Source organism: Mya arenaria, chromosome 5 (genome assembly GCF_026914265.1).
Source record: "Mya arenaria isolate MELC-2E11 chromosome 5, ASM2691426v1".
NCBI lineage: Eukaryota > Metazoa > Mollusca > Bivalvia > Myida > Myidae > Mya > Mya arenaria.
Genome location: NC_069126.1, coordinates 16,414,417 through 16,440,937, shown reverse-complemented (window position 1 = coordinate 16,440,937; position 26,521 = coordinate 16,414,417). Strand labels below are relative to the sequence as shown.

Sequence of the window (26,521 nt, the reverse complement as noted above, 5' to 3'; positions counted from 1 at the left end):
CAGTTCTCAGTTGTGTTCAAAGCTGTAAACTTTTAGTGACACACAACAAAACTACATGTATGGCTATGCCACACGACGTAGAATACAAATAACAATGATTTTTTACCCTTCTTTATTAAATTTAAACAGTAGCATGAATCTTGAGCTAGTTTTTTCTTATAAACCCTTCACAATGGCAAGAAATTCATATAAATTCATACATCCTCAGTATTAACTAGCATCAACTACAAGGCACTTATAGTTTACAAAACATTGCATTTGGCAATAGTTCAGAGAGAACTGCTAAACAATGAGAGGACATAAATCCCCCCAATGCTGCAAGAAAACTTTATATTTTAATAAATTAACAAAAAGAAGCTTTCATCTTCAACACAATTCTGACCTATATCACAGTCAATGTTATATAACCTCAATACCTTGAGAAGAGTATATTAAATTGATGGAACAGATCAAAATTATGACTGAATAAGTGATAAAAGCTTCTTATGTTTATATTTGGTGAACCATTTACGCTAAACACTTAAACAGATCATTCTTAATGAAAAATGATCCTAATTAAGACTGTGAGTTCATAAAGATGGATACATTTTATTTACATAATAGAAATTAGACAATTGCCTCAAAATATTTCTTTTACTTGCAAAGTAATTTGCTTAAATTTCCATATAAAGCAATCTAAAATGTATCCATCACATATTTACATATCTTTCCTTTCCAAGAAAAAGAGGTTAAATCTAATCATCTGATATAAGTCTATCTTGAGTGATAATTTAGGATACTTTCAGGACACATGAAATACATGTACCTTTATGCAAATAACCCAACTCTGGCTATACAAAATACATGTATAAGCAACTAAGCCGACCATGGCTGGCTTTTAACATTAGAAAGGAAAGATAAAACGAAATGACTTCACAGCTTATTTTGCATACATCAATTGTATGACCATAATTTATTCTTGAAGCAGTCAATCCTTGTGCCTTTATAGCTAAAAAACAAACACATCCATTAATAAGTTTGGCAAAAGTCCAAAGCCATTAGCACTTATCTGTGTTTGCCATGTGTCAATGTTTTCGCTTTTTAATGAAAATCTGAAAAAATGCTAATTTAAGAATAAAAATAGAAAGTTGTCATGGCAACAGGCTTACCTACCCTGCCATGAGAATTTTTAGTTTTCATTCTTTTCCAAACTCACCATATACCCATGACAAAGCTAAGGATTCCACTAGACCGATGACAAGGAGGGAATACGTGGCTGCGTAGTTGTCAAATAACTGTAATATGTACATTCCTCCCTATTCAAGTATAATAGAAAAAAGGGGACATTACTCCATGTGTTCATGTGCCTTGACTTCTGCCTTACAGGGCAGTAATCATAACTTATATACACTTACCGTGAATGACGATACATTGCTGTTGCAATGTTATAATAAAGTGATTGAAATTTCTGAACACTCAGTGCACTATTCCCTGTCGTAAAACATTTGGACGTAGATTTCGAGACGCAAATCTTTGTGCATTCAAATAAAACAACTATATCAAAAAAGAATTTAATCTCTTTGTATTCTTTTTAAAATTTCTCTTTACAATCAATGTGCACTTAGTGTGACAAAATTTTCCATCGTTATTAATTGTAAGAAAACATTCTATCTGTACTGAATCTGCAGACAACATATTGCAGATTTAAAACCTGTAAGCTATGCCAATGCATTGATTAATAGCATATAAGTTCCCAAGATAGAAACAACACAATATAAAAGAATCAATCTAGCTGCAAATATTGACGTTTATTTGTTTCCCTTTTTTGGTAAAAAAACAACATTAAATCATTCTCATTAAAATGAAATTTTTATGACAACAATATATCAACATGTAATCTTTATTTTTTGCAATTAAAACCGATTAGCATTCCATTCCAGTTACAGAACTGACTTTATACAAGTTAGACAATAATAAAGCATTTCTTCATTTATCAATTAAAGATAGAAGAAAGGTTTTCACAACATTGACTACAATGCAAGAAAAAATGCTACAAGACTGTACCTGGGTGGCAAAGGCTAAGCCGACTATGAATCCAAACGTGGAAATTCCGACAAGTAACATGACTCGTCGGAACTGTGATTTCCGGAACACATGTGGAAACTGGTCCAACAGTGTTGTATGAACTGTTGTGACTGTGGAAATCTGCAAGAAAGAATAACATTCAATGTATTCAAATCCAGGGTGCACAGGCTGTCTTCTTTTATGACCTTAATTTCCAATTAAATTGATGATTGACATGGGTATATGCACTAATTGGCATGTCATACAACTATAGCGCGTGTCATTAACCGAGTGACATAGAAGACGGAAATCAAATGCCCAGCACAAGGAAATTAGGCAGACGATTTAGGACGATCGCCATGATTTCAAGTACCCACAAAATGTAAATTTTCGGAAAACCAAGAAATTTCATGCCAACGAATATAAGTGATTTCACAGTATTATGTAGTTTTGTTAGTTGAAATAAGCTACTTTATTCTATTCAGCTTAAGAAGTTTTGAGAAATTTAGGCCTGAATTAGCATGTAGTACTAATGACATGGCCTACTTTATTGATGGCTACTAAATGAGGACAATTCATCCCTTTTTATGAATAAGATGTTTTACCAGTATTTACAATAAAGAGAGAGAATACATGTCTAACTTCAAAGTATGATATAATCAATCAAATTGTCTGCACTTTGCTTTCATTCGTATCCTTCATAAGGAAGAATTTCAATCAGGGAAACCAATTTCATGTTGATCATGACTGTGAGTGTTTTTGAAGTGTTCTGGTGTTTAACACATGATCACATGATATTCTAATTCCCCAAGAGGCTATTTTTTTATATAGACAGTGAAAACTCTTGACAGAAATCCGTCTGCTTTAAACAGCAATGAACATAATCAATACAACAGAAATGCCAGACTTGCAGCAGCTCTCATTATTTACATGCTTTGAATCCTGTTTTGTTTGAAAGATGTTAAGAATCCGTTTGGTTTAATATTCCATTAAAGCTGTACTCTCACATATTGACAGTTTTGGTATTTATTTCAGTTTTTGTCTTAGAATCAGCTCATTTTTTTAACAATGCCTTCAATTCAGTCATATAAGATAACTTAATTGTTTGGGGAAACTGTCGCAATATCCATTTTTCTCGAAGTGTAAGTAACACTTATAGTCATCAAATATCAATTTTTGAACGTAAATATGAAAACTGCGGTCCGATCTTTTGCCAGAAGTCTTGTACCAATGGGCTGCAGACATATATGCAAAATTGGTTAATTCCATGACGAAAAAAAAGTTGTTAAAATGGTCAATCTGTAAGAGTGCAGCTTTAAAAGATCTCAGCTGTACATTGAATGGCTGAAGTTAAGCTTTACTTTGTTTTTGTCTTTGAAGGTTGGTAAAAGTCATTTCAAAAGTCACAGTGATGATTTTGTATACAAACACAACAGAATCACATGGAAATATGACATTTCCAAACCACATAAAAACAACAAGTACTATCACATGATATGTTCAAAATTATAGTCACTTGAAACAGCTTTGTTAAACCTTTTGCTTCATAAATGAAAACAATCTTGGTACCAACAGCTGTTACATAAAATGTATCCTTCTAGCAAAATGTCACAAAATTGATCACACAACTCTAAAAATACATTTATTATGCAGTGGTCAGAATTAGCATAAGCTGGCATGCCCAAAGTGCACTAATCAATTGATTGCCAAGCTTGCTAAAATCTGAATATTATATAGTTGGGGCTTGCTACAATTTCTTCATCCAATTCGTAATGTTAGAACTCGGGCTTTTTGATTAAAAAAGAAATCCTGATCTTTTTGCAATTGAGGTCAGGCCCCTTTGAATTGTGAAAATAGCAAAACTAAATCATGAAACAGTACAATGTTTCAAAAGAAAATACAATACAATAGAGTAGTAATCAGAATTGCTAATTTTGCTACCAATTTTGTGAAGAGAAGCATTTTTGGATATGTGAATGGAGCCCATTATCAGACCCTTTTTAGGTAGAGAACAACACTGACAACACATCTGAGTTCCCAGCTACACATCTAAGTTTACATCTACACACCTGAGTTCCCAGTCCCAGGGTAATCAACATCAAGAAGAAGAGAACGGACCACAACTGCGAGATGGGCAGTTTAGTGACCACCTCCGGGTACACGATGAAGGCAAGCCCCGCACCCTCAGCTGCTACCTCGGATACGGGCTCATTCAGCTCGTGGGCCATGTAGCCAATGATACTGAAAATCACCAGGCCGGCAAACACGCTGGTAACGCAGTCCATGATGGATACAATAATCGCATCCCTGAAATGAGAATCTTGTTAATGGCACATTCCTCTACTGCAACTTTGAGCATTGTATGTGAGGTATGATAAATATTTTAGGACTGTGCAGTTGTGTTTTCTTGACTCATACTATGGCATTATGAAATATAATTGGTATACATAGTTCGGGGGGGGGGGATGACCTATTCACTTGGCATTTTCCAATATTTGTTTACACAATTTTTGTTCTTTTCATAAATACCATTGTTGTAAATTGAATATACTTGATAAACCTTTTATTAGTATTTGTGATTGGGAATTTGTATTCAACATTTTCTATTGTGTTTATGCTGTATGAACACAAGCAAATTCAATGAAATAAAAGTCACAAGTAACAAACATAAATATATACAACAAGTTCACACCTCATTCAACTACAAGACGTTTTGTATAGAGAAACCAAATAGTCTATTTAGTGCTCATAAAAAGGCTCATCTTTGAATTGACAATACTCACTGGAAGCAATTGTTGTGGAACTTGTTGTAACTAGCCAGTGTGATGAGCCCGCCCCAGCAGGGGGACAGGGAGAAGAATATCTGGATGGCAGCGTCACCCCAGACCTACAAATAGAGGTAATACATGTGAAGTGTGGATACGTAGGTAAGAAGTTGTAACTGGCTAACAAGAGAATTGTAATGGCCAACTAGCGTGATCAAAAGAATATCTGGATGGCAGCGTCACCCCAGACCTACAAATAGAGGTAATATATGTAAAGTGTAGAAGACAGTGTGGATACATAGGTAACAAGGTCTAACTGGCTAACAAGAGAATTGTAATGGCCAACTAGCGTGATCAAAAGAATATCTGGATGGCCGCATTAACCCAACATATTAAATGAGTACAAAATACAGAGCTGTTAGCTAAGCTCAATATCTACTTCAATGCTAGGCAACTTTTGCTTTTCGAGGCATGAAATGGAAAGATTCCAAGCGACATTAAATAAAGTAGCAGATTAAACCGTGTCTGCTTTCAGCTGTCCTCTTTCAGTTTTTACTTACTGAAGAGTGTGTGGCAGCCATATGGTGCGCATGTGCTCAGGTGATTCTACTGGCGTATGAATAATACAGATTGATGCAATACACACATAACAACAATTTATGGAAATCTTATAATCACTTTTGAGTGAATTCAAAAAAGCTTGTATTTAAACTTTCCTTCATTTACTAACCTTTTGTTGACAGTATTATTGCATAATCTTTGCAGAAATTCTCTTCACGCAATTAATCTTCATGTCCTGATTACTTTCAGTTATTTTGGTCTTTACCAAACCATTACAATGTCATTAATTATTAATCTGCCCAGCTCAACTGCAATTTTAATTGTTCAGTAAACCAAACATAAATAACAATAACTTTCTTAAGCGTTGGTGCAAATGTCTTTCTTATAGCCTGAGCAGGAATGCGCCAGCCACTGAATTACCCTGTGACTTCATAAAACCAATTAATGACTAAATAGAACTCTGGCGGACATTTTGCACGGAAACTTTCTTAATGACTAAATCAGAATCAGTCTGTTGATCCCATTGGCAGAGACAAGAATATATTCACAGACTTGCAGCCCTGCAGTATTGATCAGAAACAAACAGTGTCTTATTCACTGTGGGAAATGTAATCATTCATAAAAGCATGTTTGGCTTCATGTGATGTAATTCACATGATGGGTTTTATTGTAATTAGGTGAGAGGCCTGTAGCTGGAATTATGGCAACTGGAAATGTTGGCAGATTCTGTGTTTATTCTACAGTAAGTCTCTGTAGAGCTGATTCTTGTTAAAACATCATGAAACTTGCATACAGAAACAGTAAAAACTCAAGTTTTTTTTAGGAAAATGCCTTTAAAACAGGCTTCATTTTAGTGGCAAATGTGTCATGCGATCTTCATATCAGTGGCAAATGTGTCATGTGATCTTCATTCTAGTAGCAAATGTGTCATGTGATCTTCATTTCAGTGGCAAATGTGTCATGTGATCTTCATTTTGGAGACAAATGTGTCATGTCATCTATATATTTATGTTTTTCACCTTAGCTTCACCCAGTTTGCTCCACTGTGGTTTAAAGTAATAGATGATTCCGTCTGTAGATCCTTCCAGGGTAAGACTGCGCACTAGGAGTATCATCAACACCACATACGGGAAAAACGCTGTGAAGTAGGCAGCCTGGAATACATGGATTGAAATGAAATATGACAAATGCACATTTCTGAAACAGTATAGCTAACAGTTATCAGATCGCAAACACATATACACTGTACTTAATAGAGATTATGGAAAAAACACCCATGAAAGAGCCCATTAAGATAATGGTAGAACCCATGAAAGAACCCATGAAGATAATGGAATACCCCAATAAGATAATGGTAGAACCCATGGAAGAACCATTAAGATAATGAAAGAACCCATGAAGATAATTGAAGAACGCGTAAAGATAATGAAAAAATCCATTTAGCTTTATTTTTATGTGTTAAAAAAAGTGCAAAACTAGAAAACATTCTTTTCTAGTTATTTTTCAGTTGTCAGTTCTCAATGCTGATATTTGAACAAAAAATTCATGTCTATGTTAAAAAACATGTGAATAAATTCTCTTTTAGAGGACATGATATTTCATGTGTTTGTTTGTTTTTACTCTAAAAGTAATGTACTCATATGAATATGTCATTTAAATATCAGTGACTCAAAAATAGTTCAACTTTGTTCCCCATTGTGACATTGCACTTTAAACTCAGACAGCCCTTGTTTTTCTCTTTTTCAAACTGAACTTTATCTCTGGGAGTGTTCAGCTCTAAAATAAAGATATGAAATGTATCAATCCAAAGTAGAATGATCATGAGGAAAAACAATGTCACATTTTCAGGCATGAAGTGTTTACCTCATAAACAATGATGAAATATCACGCAAGCATAGTTTTCTGAATGAATTGTTTATCAACATTTTGACATAGATAAGACATGCTGAAGATATAATAGGAACAAGAGCTGTCACAGGAGTAATAAATACAAGCGGATGCTGCCTCGACACAGGAATGGCAAAATATTTCATTAAGAAGAGGCCAAAACTTTGTCAAACATTGCAGGATTGTAATAAAAGGAGAACTTGACCTATATTTTATAGTGTTAAACAAGCGTAGAATTTTGTTTTTAATCCACTGTACCTGTCATAAGTTATCTTCCAGACAACAAGTTTTAGCAAATTCTAAGTTCAAAAGGGGCCATAATTCCGTAAAACAAGAGCCCAATGAGAGCCTACGCTCTACTTGCAATGTGATGTAGCTTCATTTTAGAAGCAGCTAGTGCAATTATACACATTATATTAAGTTAGGTTTTAAGTTATGCTGTTGACTAGGAAAGGTGGCAAAGGGCAATAACTCTTAAATTGGTCAATATCTTGATGAGGTTATTGTACACTGCAGTGGCACTTGTCAAGCTTAACCAAATTACGTTTTTTAAATAGACGCCAAAGAGTAATTTAAAAGTAACACTGCTGACAAGGAAAAGTAACAAAAGGCAATAACTCTGTAATTTGCTGCAATATCTAATGGTTCTTGTATAATGAACTTCCTCTCATTTTGCTTTACCATTGAATGAAGTTTAATCAAATTTCAACCATTGGTTTTCAAGTTATGCTCTGGACAAGGAAAAGTAACATAGGGCAATAACTCTTTAATTAGTTGAAATAGAGCACAGAGTTATGGAACTGGTACACAGCACTTCCTCTCATTGTGCTTTACCATTGAATGCAATTAAATCAAATTCAGTCCCATGGTTTTCAATGCACTGGACAAGAAAAAATAACAAAGGGCAACAACTCTGTAATTAGCTAAAATAGGGTTGTTGTTCTTGTACACTGCACTTCCTCTCAATGTGCTTTAAAATTGTACAAAAGTTTAATCAAATTCCATCCAGTGGTTTTTAAGTCTTGCTCCGGACAAGGAATATGCCAACGGACCGACCAACCACATTAACAAGCTTAAGTTGCTATGTCATTAAGCCATATGTTTTTCTTAATCTTGATTTTACTAATAATAACTACTTTACAGGGCTCATCCTAGACAGAAATTTTAGGGAGAAGTGAGAACGGGGGAGGGTTGGGGAGGGGGGTTCCCCCTCTTGCAGGTCGGAAAATTTTGAGATTTTAAATGTCAAATGGTGGGTTCTGGTGTGTCCTGAACAACTTTTCTATGCATTTAAATAGGTGTAAAATAAATAGGTGTTTAAATTGTTTTAAAATAGCGATACTGGTTGTTTTTAGTTGGAATTAACTTGTTGTATATACCTTAAAAAAAAGTCAAGTTTTAAACATTTTATTACATGCACACCTATCATGCACACATAAATATATATCAGAATTTAAATACATGATAAATAAATAAAATAAGCTTATAAATACAAACAAAACTAGCTGAAATCAAACAACATGACATCAATTGTAAAAAAAAAGTAGTCAATATATCATCACATCCTAGTTCGCAAAACAAGAAGCACTATACACTTGATCAGTCTACACAATGTAGGTCTCAAGGTCAGCCGAGATCAGCACCTATGGCCCCGGCAAACTGGAGGTGGTACTGAAATTCCTCCTTGGGGAGCTCCTGCTTGGCCAGGTGGTAGGCAGTCTTAAGGAGCTTGACCCCAAGCTCGTCATCCTTGGACAGTTTGGCCAGTACAATTTTCTTCATGGGTTCCTGGGAACGCAGAACTGTCATCTCCAAGGCGGCCTTGTGCTGATTTGCTGAAAATACACAAAATATTTCACAGTATCTCATCATTTTCAGCAGTCATTTAACATAATTTGGGCATATATTACAACATGTTTTAAAATATATTAAACCAGACACCATTAAATTAATACCACTTTGAACTGATTTATCTGCAGACAAAGCAATGCTTCTATTGTTTTAATAAATACTTACACAAGCCATGTCTCTGATGATTGGTTGTTTTTGCTGGTTGGTCATGTCCACGGGCGTAGGTGTTGTCCAACTTAGCACCTCTACAAACTTCACAGTGCCATTTTTTATCTGCATCTTGTTTGTACCAACTGAAATTATTTTGATAATTTGACTTTTTGAATGATTTCTTATTTGTACTGTCGATCATGTCACCACTATCAACATCGTCAGCTTTACGTTTCAGACCTGGGGAATCCCGCAGAAGCCACGTATAAAGCATGATTACTATTAAACAGAATGCAAAATATCTCATATATAGAATATTGATGTGAACCGTTCGAAGAAAAAATAATAATGGAAGCATTTCTGAAATAAAAAACAACAAACCTGGATCTGTGATTCGCACTTGCCCTTCTCGCTAACTTCGCGGTAATCACATCCAATTAAGTTCATTTGTCATCAGTGCACATCATTTAAACCGCTATTGTCATAAAGTATAAATCCTAATTGGCACTAAATGACATTTACAAACATCGACGTTTGTAAATATTAATCCCTTACAATTTTATTACATCGATGACGTAGTGCATGTACACAAAGTCAATGGTGCAAACACGTGCCTCGATTGAATAAAACAAGCGTTCTCATTGGCCGAAGTCAATGGAGCATATATACTAGGTTTAACACGATTGGTTGTTTGTCAATCGAGCTGACAGGCGGGAGGCGGAATCGCTCTGTTTTGACACGTGTTAGTTCTTAGCGATACCGACTTTTTGATCTTTGAAAAAGTCGGCGATGTTGACTTCGCTTTGATCTTAGAACAAAGCGAAGTTGCCGCGTGCAGGGCGACTTAATCGCCTAAGTCGCCTGGTAGGATGAGCCCTGCTTTATTATGATAATCACAATCATAATTTCCTTTTAAAATCTAAAAAGTCTGATGAATGATTAAATTAAACATATTGTTAAAAACAAATGTAGTGAGCTTAGTAATCTGGTTTTAAATATTTTGAATAATTGGGGCCAGGTCTATTTTTGAAAGTGAGCAAACATTATATTGTCACCTTAATACAAGAACCCGATGTCTACTTCTATTCTTATCTCAATGGATGTAAATAAATAAATATCAAACATGAGAAGTGAAAAGAAACTTCTTCAAGGAATTCCATTTGCGTCATTAAAACAATACGTCTTATGCTGCAATTCAAATCAAAGCGCTGAAAGCGCTGAGGAACGGTGGCTTCGAGAAAGTAAGCAATTTATTTAAATGATGACAGGAATTTCAGAAACAAATTGATAGGAACACACAGGGAAGTTGAGAGGTGGGGTTCATATGTTTCACAACAACGTACTAGTTGACAGGCTTCAATTTTATTAGGCGTGATATATACATATAGAACATATATATACAGTGCAAGATAAAAATAATGTATGTAGAATATGTTTGAACATTTTAGGGTTGGGACGTTTGTTATTTTGAAGTAGTTGAAAGAGAAATACAGATACACAAGTTGATATGAAATGTATGCCATTGTATATTTTCATGCAGTAAGTATGCATATTATGGTCATTTTTTAAAACTCATCCAGGCATGTATGCTAAAAGATGTTAATATTGTTCCCAAGGGATAAGTTTCACAATGGAAATGAACATCACCTAAATGTTGAACAAGAGCTGTCACAGAGACAGCGGGCTCGACTATTCAGCCGCTTTTCAATGTAAGGATTGAAAAGTTTTGGCGAAACATGCATGGTTCACTGTTAGATAAGATTTCAATGCAATTCATGTGGTGAGATATTAACATAAATGTCACCAGAATGTTTAAGTCTAATAATAAAGGGCAATTATTTGCAAATTACAGTTATATATCTTGGTTATTCAATTACATTGAGTGGTTAAATACCATTCTATAAAGTCTCAATGCAATACATCGAGTAGTTGCTGGGAAATTTACCTATGTGTGCTTACACGCAAAACCTTAACCAAAATTTCTATGTTGAATAATAAAGGGCAATTATTTGCATTAAATGAAACTAGAGCTATCTTACATGGGGAAGTTTGATGGTTGAGTACAATTGTATGAGTCTCAATGCAATACATGAAGTAGTTGCTTTGATATTTATATAATGTGTGCTTGCTCACAAAACCTTAATCAGAATATCTAAGTCGAATAATAAAGGCCTATCTTTTGCATTAAATGCAAAGTCAAGTTACCTTACTTGGTTAATTTATAGGTTGGATGGTTGAGTACCATTGCAACAAGTCTCAATGCAATACCTCAAGTAGCTGCTGAGATATTAACCTATGTGTGCTTGTACGCAAAACCTTAACCAGAATTTCTAAGTCGAATAATAAAGTCCTATTATTTGGATTAAATAACCAAGGTGTGACGCTGACGCCGGGGCTTGGGTGAGAAGTATAGCTCTCCATATTCTACGAATAGTTAAGCTTAAAATTGATATGAAAATACCATCTGCATGCAGACAGAACATGGAAACAAACAACATAGCAAATGAAAAGCGTTTTGTACAAACGAGTAGTACAATGTTGTATTTACATATCAAAATCAACGTAAAGTAGTAATTAATACATTCAGTAAATGTCTGTGTTGGAAATATGTATGTGAGCATGTGAGCAAACTATGCATGTTTTGATGAGGTTGGCAATAAACACATGTGTAAATGCACATGAAAAATGTATCAACATTATCAACATATACACTGAAAGAACATGTACAAATATATGAATGAAACATTTATGGGTTATCAGTGTTTATGCACCATTTTCAATAAAAGTTTCAGTATAAAGCAACAACTGGTACAAAAAATGTGGTAATTGCAGCATTGCTATATTATGATAGATGGTACAGTGTAATTGCAAGCATGTTTAGTTGTGGAATACGGATGAGTAAGAGATGCTTATGAGTAAGAGCTGAGCATCGTTAATAAAGATTGTTTGTCGTTATTCAGTAAAATATACATTGAAATTGGCTGATGAAATAAACAGAGCATCCGAAAAGTTTATGGTAAGTTTGTGGTACATCTGGTATTCAAAACAAGTGACAGTTTGTGTGCTCCTCCTCATAATGATTTCCATGGCAACAGGGCAATGGTCCATTTAGAACGTCTGAATGTTCTTCGAATAGTGGCTTGAAGGCATGTTACATCACAGCTGAGTAAATCAATATCATGGCCGCGTTGACTTCCTGAAGGCTTCAGTTTTCTGAAAGTACATGTACCACATACATAGTCATTAATCGTATTCATTGCATTATAGAATTAGGAAGTGACTACAACACAATTTTTTGGAACTTAATAGAAACTTCTATTTTTATTTTATGTGTGCTGAAATTTGTAAGAAGTTGTTTATTTTATATGCACACACAAACAGGTCTAGATGAACAAGAGACGTCATTTGAAGGTGAAATGGTGGGAACTGATTCATTTCAATGTAAAGCATTGTATGAAAATAAATAGTAAATAAAACCTGACCTGTTGTTATCTGAATTACATGCAACATGTCAACATTTAATGTTGATGAAAAATATACCAAACCCTAACAATACCTATATGACTGATAACTGTGGTCTTGAGCCTATTTAAGCAACAGTTTTTCAGAAACAGACTTCAAAACTCCTATAGTTCATCTTCAGGCTATATGCAACACATACTGAAAGTTTGGAAATGATATATTAAACAATAAATGAATGAGACAAATATTAGCACCTGTGGTATTTTCATAAAAAGCAGAAACAGCCATTTCCCTCAAATGGTAAGCTGCAAACCTTTGAAGAGCCATTATTTCCTTATGCATTGGAATAATTTGACCAAGTAAAGTTTTCCTTGTAGTTTTCAATGGTGTCTATAGAACAGCAACACAAAAATGGCCTGCCTGCTCTTTTAAGATTTTTTCTAATCAAAATAAAGTTTTATATAAATATGAGGCCTATGCTCTACTGGCTGGGTTTGTGTGGTCAACATCACTGTTTTTGAAAAGAACCAACCCCTTATGGGTATCTCAATACTCAAAACTGAAGACTGTATCATGTTCGCAAGCATTTATTACACATTTTTTAGCAGTTTTTACTATCAAGGTCCATAATCTAATCATTTCAAGGCCCATAATCTAGGCATGCATGGGCAGATCTGGCTGGTTTTCGAAAGCAACCCAGCTCTAATGAATATCCAAATACTGTACAAGTTTCATCAAGATACAATCAAAACTGAAGACTGTATCGTGTTAACGAGCAATTGTTTACTGACATATATACTGATTTTTTAACTATCAAGGCCCATAATCTAGGCATGTATGGGCGGATCTGGCTGGTTTTCAAAAGGAACAGAGCTCTTATGGATATGTAGATACTGTACAAGTTTCATCGAGATACAATCAAAACTGAAGGCTGTATCGTGTTAACAAGCAATTGTTTACCGACAAGCTGGGTTTTTTTATACTATCAAGGCCCATAATCTAGGCATGCATGGGCGGATCTGGCTGGTTTTCAAAAGGAACAGAGCTCTTATGGATATGTAGATACTGTACAAGTTTTATCAAGATACAATCAAAACTGAAGGCTGTATCGTGTTAACAAGCAATTGTTTACCGATACGCTGATTTTTTTATACTATCAAGGCCCATAATCTAGGCATGCATGGGCAGATCTGGCTGGTTTTCAAAAGGAACAGAGCTCTTATGGATATGTAGATACTGTACAAGTTTCATCTAGATACAATCAATACTGAAGGCTGTATCGTGTTAACAAGCAATTGTTTACTGACAAACTGATTTTTTTTATACTATCAAGGCCCATAATCTAGGCATGCATGGGCAGATCTGGCTGGTTTTCGAAAGGAACCAAGCTCTTATGGATATGTAGATACTGTAGAAGTTTCATCAAGATACAATCAAAACTGAAGGCTGTATCATGTTAACGAGCATTTGTTTACAGGATTTTTATACTATCAAGTCCCATAATCTAGGCATGCATGGTCGGATTTAGCTGGTTTCCGAAAGGAACCGAGCTTTAATGAATATGTAGATACTGTACAGGTTTCATCAAGATACAATCAAAACTGAAGGCTGTATCGTGTTAACATGAATTGTTTACAGATGCACGGACGCACATACTACGTACATATTGCCATTGCATAAGCTCCACTGCCCAAAAAAATGACATAGAGCCATACTGAAATGCTTCAACTTGTCAAAATTTTGCTTTTCTAATCCACTTATTATAGTTATATACAAAGGTAACAGAACTGTTCAGTTTAACAAAAGAAATTTAGTGATAATGTGTTTATAGACAGTCTAAACACCACTTTATGCCAAATTGTTTGCTTTCGGGACAAATGGCGCAACAAAAGAAATGGCAAGAAAACCAAAACTGAAAGATTCATGACAACTGCTAGTGTTTTCATGTATGAGGTGGCTACATGATGTAGAAAATGCAGAGATAGCATTAATATGCCCATTTTTATTTATTTTTTACTTTAAGTATCTGTTTTGAAGGCTAGATTTGGCATTAATTTCAGAGTACAGCACTTCACCAATGTCTATAAGTTACTTATTTACACCTGATTTGCTATAAATCTCACTCATTTGATCATTTACACACAAACAAGTACTACAGAGTTGACTTACATCTTCATTCTTCTGAAATATTGGATTCAGAGCTGCATCTCCTGGATTCAGGTTGCAGGACTGCTGCCGGGAGGAAAAAGGCGCAGCTAACTGGAGCTTATTAGCACATCATGATCTGCAAGCAAGACACAAAAGCAATGTCTTACACTTATAAAACTATCTGCCAATACTGTTCGAGTTTGAAAAAGGCCTGTAAACACTCATTTGAGGCATACACAACCGTTTATGTGGTCATAAATGTGATAAATATGCAGAAAAGCTCATGAATTGAAAGATTTTCAGGGCAAATTTTATGAAATATGTAGTCTTTCAGGCATTTTGCTATCAGTTTTTAACAATTCAAAGGTTAATCTCATTCTTATTGAGTACCCAGATGCATTTTGAAAGCATTAAAACCAGACATGCTTAGAATTTCTTCTTACATGGAGACGGTATTCCTTTCTATGAAATCCTTGCTGAGAGCCGGTATGGAAAACCACATGAGACCACATACCAGCACTGGTTCTTGTCCTTGAAGATTGGCTCTAATCTTTATGAAAGCGGCTCACTTTTTATTTCTTTTGCCTTGAGAAATGTCAAGTTTTTCAATGTATAAACTGAATAAATAAATGAATATATATGAATGATTGATAGAATGAATGAATTAATTAATGAAAGGTGGCATTATTTCTTTAAAATAGGGATCTCATTGTGTTGCTGTGATTGTTGAAGTAATGTTTTCTTGTCCATAAGCTGAAAATCATATGCACACTAAATAAAACATCATTCTGCATCAAATGTGCAGTAAGTTTTGTTTTATTGCTTATAGAATTTTAAATTAATGTAATGTTTGCTTAAAAGAGAAAACAAAATGTGCGAATAGATGCACAATACAGATTAAAGACTAATACAAGTCAGCAGTTTCATTAAAAAATAATATTATTATCAAAGCCGCACCATAAATGATCGACAAACAACATGAAAGAAATTCATTTAGGAATGGAACAAACAGTATCAATGGGCTTATATGACCCAAACTTACTCACTTTATACTTCAGTTTGGATACATTTTCCATTGCATGTTCTTAAAGTACTAACAAATTACACCATGTCGGCATGTTGGCATACACCAAGTACAGCTCGGCCGGGTGGGCAGCTTGGCGGGCGGCTGCCTGGCTGGTTCTTTACAGTTCCTCCCGGGTCTGTTTAAAATAATAAGAAAGGAAAATAAATCAATCAACAACAAGGTCTACCCAAACAAACAATCATTGATGCCCTTATAGCCTATACAACATACTCAATTAACACATCTCTGGCATAACAGTTTAAATTGATGGGTTCAACTTTTAAGTGTTCCTCCACGACCAAAAGCTGCTCATGACAGGTGCTTCAAAGCCAACACTTGAAGATGAACCCAATATCACGTTTCAGTCTGAAAACTACTGATGTAACCTAAATCTGGCATTTTTCTTGGGCTTTATTTTACATAAACACGTATTTATTACATACTGTAAACATATTTGAGAACGTTTTTTTACAAATATTTAAAGAATAGACATAAAATGTATTCATTCTTAATGTTTACATCTATTTACACAAGGTGTACTTGCAGTTTGAAGCTGTCAGCAACATTACTGTTTCATGCATTAATCATCAAACATCTGACTTAGTGAAAACTGAAGTTTCACTTCGCGGCAGCCATTTTGGATTTTTGTTTACATTTTAGCAAAGTCTATAAATGGTCTAAGAACGTTCATAGTCCAGTTGTTTTTGTATCAAAAGTGATAAAAAGCTATGAGAGACCCCTCCCATGCTTAAAAACAAACCAAATAATCCTTTGTACTTGCCTTAAAATATGAAAAAAACATTTAATCAAATTTTCACTTTCGTTTTTCTTTTAGAAAAAACACGTTTTCAGTTAGTTTTCAGTGAACTCTGACTGGATCCCAGAATATTTCAACAACTAATTTTAGCTATAAATAGCCACATGGTTCTCCGCAAAATGTTGATATATATGTGTTTTAATGGGTGTATAAAACCGGTACCAGCATATGGTCGCCTTCCGTGGAAAATTAATATTCATGAGATTAATAAGGGGAGATTATTACAATCGACTACAGTACATTCCTACAACTACTTAGTAGGTCACGAGACTGTGTGTGCAGTGTTTAGTAGGACCGGTGAGCCACGAACGGCACGAATGCATAAATTGAGGAAAGCATAATATACGTCATCAAAATTAGCTAGATGAACTACACAAATTCACATCCTAATCCAAACAAATTTAATAATAGAATAAACACGCATGTTCATGATTTAGGCCTCTCAATTAATGTAGGTCACGCACATAAACAACGCACATTGACAGGTGAATATACAGTGTAAATAATGAAGCAATTTCAATAACTGTCATACCACGCACACGTAGAGCCATTCATGTGTAACAATCTGATTATAAAATACTTACAATACACATTTATTCCAGCTGAAGTCCATGAGACACTCTTAGGCAGGGCGCTTACAAAATGGCGACGATCGATAAGTGAAATGACTAAAATCTATGCTAAATACAAGCGGAGTAATCTGTATAATATACTTTATCGATATACGGTTTCCAAAAGGCATTCACTTCGTTCGTTTGTTTATTGATCAGTGAAATAGTGTTTACATATCATTTCATTTTTAAGGAAATTTTAGAATTGTTTGGAATCGATTAATCAATTATGGTAACTACTTCTTATAACCGACTTACACCTGTAACAATACACTTGGGTTTTCGCCGTTTTCGAGCGGTTGCGTATAAATATGTTGTATTCATTTTGTGATTTTTTAAGCTGCATTTTCAGGGATATGCAAAATGTACGAGTTCAAGTGTACATTACTATACATCAATTCAGATTTGTTGAAGTTTAAAGATGTCATGTGTATTCAAGCCTTCAAAGAGCGCATTATTTCGACTGAATCACCGTGTAATCATTTGTAGTAACGATCTGATGTGCCTACTATGAACGTGGCCCTAAAGATCAATAGGATAAATATACTTTACAGCTTGGAGTCTGGCACATCTTATGTTCATGAATGACAAGTAAGAACAAAGCCATTATTCTAACCCAAACATGTGTTTTGACAATAACAGCAAAACAACAAATGCTTAGAGGCAATTATAAGCCTGTAACAAGATGTTGTCTGAAAGCAAGAACTGCATACATTTACAGGCCAATTACCAAAAAATATAAAGACTTGAGTAGCTTATTTTCAGTCCCCTGAAAGGTCCAACTTGGGAAACAAAAACCTTTCCAGTGTGTTTTTGTATATAAAGCTGCAAATCCTGAAAATAGCCAGGGGTCTGTTTGAGGATGAGGGATTCATGCCAAAAGCAGGGTCAAGGGGCTAAGATCCCATTTAAGGTACTTCTTACTGTCTGATGCAATTGTCTTCAGGATCAAAAAGCAATCTTAAAGGGACTGTGTCACAGATTGGCACCAAAAAAAGTTTTTTTCTGTAACGAATCTCAGGACAATTATCTAATAGAATGTGTTACGCTTTGATATCATAATTGTAAAAAAAGTACCAAAATGTAAAAAAAAAATTGTGTCAAAGACCGGGTTTGAACCTGCGTCGCCAAAATTGAAGTCCAGCGTCTTACTCACTGAGCTACAAAGGCTTATACTAATCGGGTGACATAATTAAGCTATACACCTACCTCGTTAATATCACGTGATAACAATGACTAGCCAATCACCCATAAGGAATGAATTCAACCTGGTTGACATACCCAGTAATCTTTTTTAATGGAAAAATACGAAATAACTGCTAAACTTAAATAAATTGTAAACTATGTGGTACTTCAGTTAGTAAGCTTCAACGCATTGTACACATCGATGCCAAGTTTATGTCAGTTTTCAACATTTTTTTTTCTTTCGCTATTCTATCATACGTGAGACAGCCCCTTTAACAACAGAACAAAAGTCTGAAGAAAAAAGCTCACCATCCTGATTTCAGTATTAATTTTTAACATTAGAACCCATGTATATAATTTCTAGTTCTTCCACACAAAGATGAAAACACATTCATGTTTGTCTATCACATTTTTTTTTTTTTTGAAAGTTGGGAGTGTTGTTAATTTGCTACAAAGTTTGGCCCAATTTCCTATGCTAAAACATATAAAACTTAAAAGATAAGGAAATATATGTGCATACCTTTCCACCAGACTTGATTCCCTTAGCTAGACAGAAGCATACAAGTACCCAGGCAGCTAATAGACACAGGGCCAGCTGCCACTTGAGACCGCCCATATCATGCACCCCCTCACTGATGTCCAACACAACCTTGCTGCAAACACAAATAACACAGTATTAGGTTTATAACATGGGTTTCAGATTTAACAATTTTTATTCTTGATATTACCGTAGTCACAGAATTAGGTTACCATTATCAGGGTATTTTTCAACTTATCAGTGGAAGTTCATCATCAATTTCATCGCATTTTCTTACCCTTTTCTTTGATAAAACTCAATCTTTTTTAAATGCATAATCTGTCCTGGACATTGCAAAGGATGATTTTTTTAATAACAGGAGTATTTTTTTGTTTATAGTATTTACAGGGTATGAATGTGTTGTTTTTTTTACAAACCCTCCATTTATGTGGCTGAAATATTATAGCCTGACGCAAGGTCCCACTGTTTTAAGAGTTTAGAAAATAAAATACCTTTTAGTGCTTGATGGTAGTGATACAATTGTTTCATGGTGCAGTTGGCATTAAATTTCAACAGACTCAACAGACTATGAAAGTTAGATGTGTGATGAAAAACAACTCCTTCCTTGATGCTCCTGTTCTTGCGACATTTCAAAGCAGTCAATAAAATCCACAGGTCTGATGCCAGTTTCAGTAATATATCTTGGTCGTAAACCTTATGCAGCTTAGAAATGCTTAGGGATGCAGGTAAAGTTACAGCAGAGGCCATACATAAATGCTCTTACGGTAATTTTTATTAAAACACAGTTTTCCCCAACAACTGGGTTACACCTGGAAATTTACAATTTTAGGCCTTTCAGGCGGAGGGCGGGTTTCTATCCTGATTTTTAGTTTTGTTTGTAAATGTTCTAAGTACCAAACTTCCTTGCGGAATACCTTTTATAATTAATATCATTGTAAACCAGCTGTCACATTCTGTCAGGCGTCAGTTGTAAAAGATACTGGTTACATTTAATAAGCAGACAATTGGCCTCCTGATGACCAAAAAACCCACAGGTCAAGTAATTACAACTAATGTATCCATTACATTAGCATTTACAGAAAGCACTTCAATTTTTTTTTCTTTTAACATATAATTTTATGCTTGGGCAGATAAAACATTTTGTGCTGGCATGGCCAACATGTTAATTGATTAATGCTGCATACCGGAAAAAAGGCAAAACACCACAATTCATTATGGTATAACACATGATCATAAAATCAACACTGGCATTTCTCCAAAGACACTTTGCCATCAATTCATAGATGAACTCATTTAATTACAGATCCACTGTATCTTTTATGTTGAGAAAAAAGAGAACACTTCTGTTTCAAGGCAGTTGTGGGCAAATCCACCATATCTTTTATGTGGAAAAAAAGAGAACAATTCTGTTTCGAGGCAACCGTGGGTTGTGTTCATCTTTAATTCATATCAATGCTCCGAATTGTTAGACCTTGTGAACACATTAAATAAAAATAATAATTGGTAAGTGTGCATTTTAATATGTAGTTTAAAAACCTTTTAAGTTTTATACTGAAGATGACTTCAACGCCATTTATCATTGATGATTATAACATTCTTACAGAATGCATAGTAAAAAAATTAAAATAAAAAGGCCTAACAGCCCTATCTGTTTCAGGACAAAATGGTACCCTAACCAAACCATGGCCTTATTAATATTTTTAACCATGCAAAAAACAAATGACATTATACTTGAGCAAGATTTCAACTTGATTGGACATTTACGGATAGCATCCAATATCGTTCAATATTTTTATTGCACTAGTAGTCTGACCCAAATCCCAAGTTTGAGCCAAAGTTTAACAGAGTCTCGAACTTCAAAAATCCCTTTGGTTTCAAACTCTTGTCAAGAGGAAATTGATAAAAGAATGACAATGGTATGAAAACATAACATACAATTAATTCATGTCAATTTTATAAATCACTATTTTAAATGGACTTTGTAATGCCAGTCAGTTATTAACTGTGAATTATTAAATATAAAGAAGGATAATTGAGGGGTATAAAAAATCCACCCCCAAAAAGTAGTTACCTATCTTTACTATGTTTTCAATTCTAATTAAAGTTGTCTATCTTAACTATTTTGCCACCCGTGTTTAAGGAACTTGGAAATCCTTATTTGGAAATGCTTTATATGGAAATATGGGTTTTAGAACAAGATTTTTGTTTACCGCGTTGGGAGGATTGACAGGTTATAGTGCATATAATGAACTCATACATTGGTTTATAAGGCAGTGGAAAATTTTAACCAAATTAGACTTTAGTAACAGGTTAAAGGTCAATGCAGCTATACCATTTTCCATTTCTATTGAATTATTTAATGATTTAAGAAGAGGTCCAAAAGATTGTGATGAGATATAATGGTTTTAATACATTTCAGTACTAACTTTACTAAATTTAAAGGTCAACATGACTTTGTTGGCTGATGGATTTTCATTAATCATTGTGAAAATAAAGTAGAAATGAGTTTTAAAAAACCCAACTTCAGCCCAAATCATAATTGATCCTCATTTAATAAAAATGACTGAGTATGATATATAAACTTGACGGTACATGTATGAAAACAGTGAATTAGGTGAATTCCAATCTTTATGTTTGTGTCATACGACTCTATCTTCCCAATCCTCACGATCATTGTGGTTAAAGATGATACTGAATAGGGAAAACAATTGTTATACTTCTTGGAACTACTCAATTTTTTGTAAAACAAGAGGCCCAAAAGGGCCTATGCTCTACTGGCATGGCTTTTGTGGTCATATCAATCCAGAGCATGTATGTATGGGCAACAGACTTATAGTTTATGTTTTGTGTTTGGGTTACCTGAAAACGTAGCACGTTCAACATCTGAGCCCAGAAAGTATTGTAAGCAGATTAGTTGCATTAACTATTTTAATATGTGCCAAGTAAAAGTCATCTGACAAAAAAAAAAAAATGCTTTCAAAACTGTACTCATAGTAAAAATTTCTGTAGTTTTAAAAGTTAAAAAAAGTTGGTCAAAAGGTCAAAGTCAAGGGCATCCTAGGACAACATTGATCAATTTAAACAAAATTCACAATCAATTGTGCTGAGATGGATGCACGAACACACAAAAAGATTTTCAAACCTTTCCAGATTTATGTTTACCAAACCTGTGAACCCTGGGTGTGGCCAGTAATGACACCAGGTGTATAACTTAAACATTCACAACCAATTTTGTTAAGATGAATGCGCAAACTACAGAACTTCAAGCTAAAAAATGGCCTTTGGGCTTTCAACAAGAACAAGGCAGAGTAATTCACAAAATCAACTGCAGAAGCAAAAAGCAAATTGTCTCTCAAAATCCTAGACTTGCAAATTGTCTCCCTTAACTCTAAGACTTGAATTTACATGTACATGTAAACTTGGCTAAAAATAGAATTCGCTCATGCAGACATGGCTAAAAATAGAAAGCATTTCTTTAAACTTTCATGGCCCATAATCTAGGCATTCATGGGCGGATCTTGCTGGTTTTCGAAAGGAACCGAGCTCTAATGGATATCTAGATACTGTACAAGTTTCATCGAGATACAATCAAAACTGAAGACTGTATCGTGTTCACAACCAATTGTATACACAATAGCATTTTTTTATACTATCAAGGGCCATAATCTAGGCATGCATGGGCGGATCTAGCTGGTTTTCGAAAGGAACCCAGCTCTAATGGATATCTAGATACTGTACAAGTTTCATCGAGATACAATCAAAACTGAAGACTGTATCGTGTTCACAACCAATTGTTTACAGACTCATGACCGCACGGATGCACATACTACGTACACATTACCATCGCATAAGCTCTTCTGGCCTTTGGCCAGTAGAGCTAAAAACCTTTTCCTTCTGATGGAAATATTTCTTAAATTACAACGGTGATATTTTGGGTCCATTTTCCAAAAAAAAGGTTGTTGTTTTTTAATAAATTTAATTAATTATATATTTTATTGCATGAAAAAAATCACATTTTACAACCAGAATATCAATAAAGAACTTTCACACAATATTTGAAACCAACATAAAACATGCAAGGGGATTGGACCACAAGTTTTACCAACATCAGTTATGGCCCCCTTCCAAATCCTCTTAAAAATCATCAAGCATGGACCCTTAGACATGACATTCGAACAGCCTATTCTTCTCTTAATACATATATGCAGCTTAACATGACTTTTATCATGTGATCTTACATAAATTTCACTCAAACAGAAATAAAACAAATTGAAATCACATTTAATACAGATTTTATCTGCTTGTTTTTATTCCAGAAAGATAAAACTTTTGAATACCAATGTTATTAATTAACTTGCATGTCAAATAATGTACTGTTTTTTTTTTAAATTATTTTATTTTCCTATAGCCAATTGTACAAAACCTTGGAGTTGCACTCTATAACCAACTTAATATTTAGCTTAAAGTGACACTCTTATTCAAAATCAATGTAAAACACATGTATAACAAACATCAATTTCAAGTGATAAACATTAAACTACTTAAAAATTAATGCATTTATGAAAAATATCATTTACTGATAACAAGATTGTATTCTAGTATTTTAAAGCTAAACAAGCAAAAATATTATATGATTGGTGAGTGTTAAAAGATTATCAGTGATCAACTGTCATGTCATAAGGTAGAATTTATGTGTTTTCTTCACATTTTTTTCAAATTAAACTCGGTATCCTTCATAAGAACCATTGTTTTCAACATTTATTCATCCTTTTTAGTACATTAAAACATATAGTATTAATTGTCGAAAATCTTATTTGGGAGTATGAATTCATCTTTAAATTTTAGAATAGAAAATGATTTTTTGTTTGGACTGTAAAAAAACAACTGACCAATGGCCTGGATGGAATCAATGAGGTGTGTCCCAAGAACAAGGATAAGAATAATATTGAATATGACCCAAGAGGTTGTCTTTTTAGTTAATTCGAAACATTTAAATAATTGAATTGGTTGAGATATTGGATAAATCTGGACTTGTCGGCAAACATCAACCCAACCAAAGAAATAACCAGTTTTGGACAATTGAAAACTTGCATGTAACAGTGCTGAAACTGCAATGCCAGTTTTGAAACAAATGTCAAAACTTTCCTTTCCAAATTATTTACATATTGATTTATTTTTATTTTTGACTTGTTAAGGTCATCAACCGAAAAGTTAAATAAACTTTAATGAAAAAATTTACACACCTATTGAGAATAAATGATATTTTGATGGATTATATTAAAATATTCATAAACCATCTTATTTGCGTCATTACTTTTGCCTTACATTTATTTTCTACAAAATAATTCTATCATCCCTGGTAGAGAATTGTAAATATTTTGAATACATAACTGTGCTTAGTTTCGGTAATCTATGGGTGAAAAGGCATTAAGTTGATCCTATTTTGCATAAAAGTGGTTGAGTCTGTTTTGTCACTTTTAAACATCAACACAAGAAGTGTGACCTTTGACATATTATTTGTGACTTTCCGACAGTGTTCTATTCTATGATGTATTTAAATATTACAATGAATATAATTTTATCATGAACGATCTTCAGAAGAACCTTAGAAGTGAACCTTAGACGCTAGCTATATAATTTACCTATTGTAGTAATATAATTGAAAAAATAATCACTTTCTTTAAGTAAATGCATTCAAATCAATCAAGTTTTTTGTAAGGAATCGATATTGTAAATTCATAAAACTTTGGAAGAACTTGTTGAATCATTACATACTTATTACATCTAAAATCAGATTCTTACTTCATGTTGTATATGAATTAATTTTTATCAAATTCAACATCTTTAACCAAAAAAAAGCAAATATATACTCATAATTGCTTAAAAAATAAACATTGACAATTAAGCAAATTGATAGATTAAGACTATGAAAAACAGACCTGGTTGGCCAAATTTCAGTTTTTCAAAAGGAAGTCCTGGATTGAAGTGTAACTGTTATTGAAATTTATACTTTCAGAACATGGTTTATTGCATATAACTTTTAAACTTAGGGGTAGGTTCACAACATTAACATGCATATATATCCCTCAAACAGAAAATATGATTTGTGACCAACCATTTACCAAACCAAAACTTTGATTTTGCTTATTTTTTGTTTCTTGTCTATTGTAAGATTGCTTGGCTTTTTTTTTTACCAGACCTTACTGGACTGAATGGTCGACTGAATTTCAAGAACTTAAAACCATGGGAAACAACTTTAGTGTTAATGGTTGTTTTTTTAAATGAGTAAATCTGCAGGCCAGACACAGCAGACTAATCCTTTCAAAGACCAAAACTCAATTCCAACTTTCTAAGTGTTCAGCAAGGAATGCCTTGCAAATGCCTCTATATTTGCAAGTGCACATGCACTTGTAAGCTTCTAAACAACTCCCTACGGAACTACTTACTGGAAATAGTCGTCACTGGGTGAGACAACGGCGGAGCTACAGTTGGCAACCTTTGTCCAGACAGTCAGGTTGACCTCGGCCTTCAGGAAACATTCGTTGTTACACCACGCGGAGTCGTTCATGGACGAACAGTTCACCTTCTGCTCCATATCCTCACGCATGCACTCTGTGGAGCAAGGTAAACAGACGAGATACAATTGGGCTAGATCTACAATCAAGAGCAAATCTAACAATAGATAAATGCCCCCCCCCCCCAACCATTCACCCTGCGTCACAAACAAAGTGGGGTCATAAAAATAATGCCGTCATCATTGCCAACTTTAAACATTATTTTCCAAATAATGCTTAATGTATGAAAGAAATGGTAACAAACACAGAAAGAGATAAAGTAAACAATCAAAGAATATACATATAACTTCTTTTTTATTCACTTCATCAGGGGTATCAACTCATCGTACTATCAACTGATAATTACATCTGGATACTGTCTGTTAAAAATATTTCTTATAATTTTAATAGTCAGATAGTCTCCCTGTCATATATTTGCCATTTTATTGTGCATTTCAATCACAATGCCCTTTACATATTTATATAACACCTGATTTTGCATTTATGAAATATATACTTTTACTTTAAACTGTGCATGCAGATTGCATGTAAAGTTTGTGTTTTCCATAAAAGGAATGTAATGAAATAAAATAAAGACGTCGTAAAAGCCCACTATTAGACAGATTCAAAGTTGTGACACACTTCACTTTTTGCTTCCTGACAAGATACAAAGTCAAGTTTCAGCTTCCTTTTTTCAAAGGATATGTTAAGTCCAAATAATCTTATTCATAAAATCAGTTGGTCAACCTACATGTACAAATATCTAAATCACTTGAATTATCAATTTGAGACAGAAATTATGCATAAATTACACCAAAATTGTTTGTGCGCGACGACAGCTTTAATCCCCTTTGCCATGTTGAGAGCCTATTTTGAGGATTCC

At 34.2% G+C, this 26,521-nt stretch overlaps 2 protein-coding genes and 1 long non-coding RNA gene across 8 annotated transcripts in view; all 3 read right to left on the bottom strand.

Moving 5' to 3' along the window:
* The window catches only part of LOC128235173 (sodium- and chloride-dependent glycine transporter 1-like), a 52,789-nt gene that overhangs the window by 10,694 nt on the left and 15,574 nt on the right, over nucleotides 1-26,521 (bottom strand). For all 5 annotated transcript variants that reach the window (XM_052949915.1, XM_052949916.1, XM_052949918.1 and 2 more), the window contains exons 5-11: nucleotides 25,531-25,696; nucleotides 19,067-19,199; nucleotides 6,389-6,523; nucleotides 4,827-4,930; nucleotides 4,113-4,350; nucleotides 2,044-2,184; nucleotides 1,196-1,295 (exon numbers count right to left, since the gene is read on the bottom strand). In XM_052949915.1, coding sequence (XP_052805875.1) covers nucleotides 1,196-1,295; nucleotides 2,044-2,184; nucleotides 4,113-4,350; nucleotides 4,827-4,930; nucleotides 6,389-6,523; nucleotides 19,067-19,199; nucleotides 25,531-25,696 — 1,017 coding nt within the window. The remainder of the gene's footprint in view (nucleotides 1-1,195; nucleotides 1,296-2,043; nucleotides 2,185-4,112; nucleotides 4,351-4,826; nucleotides 4,931-6,388; nucleotides 6,524-19,066; nucleotides 19,200-25,530; nucleotides 25,697-26,521) is intronic.
* LOC128235174 (uncharacterized) lies at nucleotides 8,468-10,132 on the bottom strand. Its single transcript, XM_052949919.1, has 2 exons — nucleotides 9,273-10,132; nucleotides 8,468-9,091 (listed from the first exon to the last, which is right to left on the bottom strand). The coding sequence occupies exons 1-2, from the start codon at nucleotides 9,613-9,615 to the stop codon at nucleotides 8,883-8,885; spliced, it is 552 nt and encodes a 183-aa protein (XP_052805879.1). The 5' UTR covers nucleotides 9,616-10,132; the 3' UTR covers nucleotides 8,468-8,882.
* LOC128235175 (uncharacterized) lies at nucleotides 10,148-19,060 on the bottom strand. 2 transcript variants are annotated; one of them, XR_008261158.1, is made up of 5 exons: nucleotides 15,914-19,060; nucleotides 15,311-15,452; nucleotides 14,889-15,003; nucleotides 12,814-12,917; nucleotides 10,148-12,470 (listed from the first exon to the last, which is right to left on the bottom strand). It is a non-coding gene; the product is annotated as an uncharacterized LOC128235175 (long non-coding RNA). The 2 variants fall into 2 exon arrangements; XR_008261157.1 differs by lacking the exon at nucleotides 12,814-12,917 and having other exon boundaries at nucleotides 10,150-12,470.

Excerpts from the sequence above, each read along its gene's own strand:
- LOC128235174 (XM_052949919.1), bottom strand. The coding sequence starts at position 9,615 with ATGCTTCCATTATTATTTTTTCTTCGAACGGTTCACATCAATATTCTA. Across the intron at positions 9,092-9,272 it reads TCATCAGAGACATGGCTTGT|CAAATCAGCACAAGGCCGCC; the intron begins GTAAGTATTTAT and ends GTGTATTTTCAG.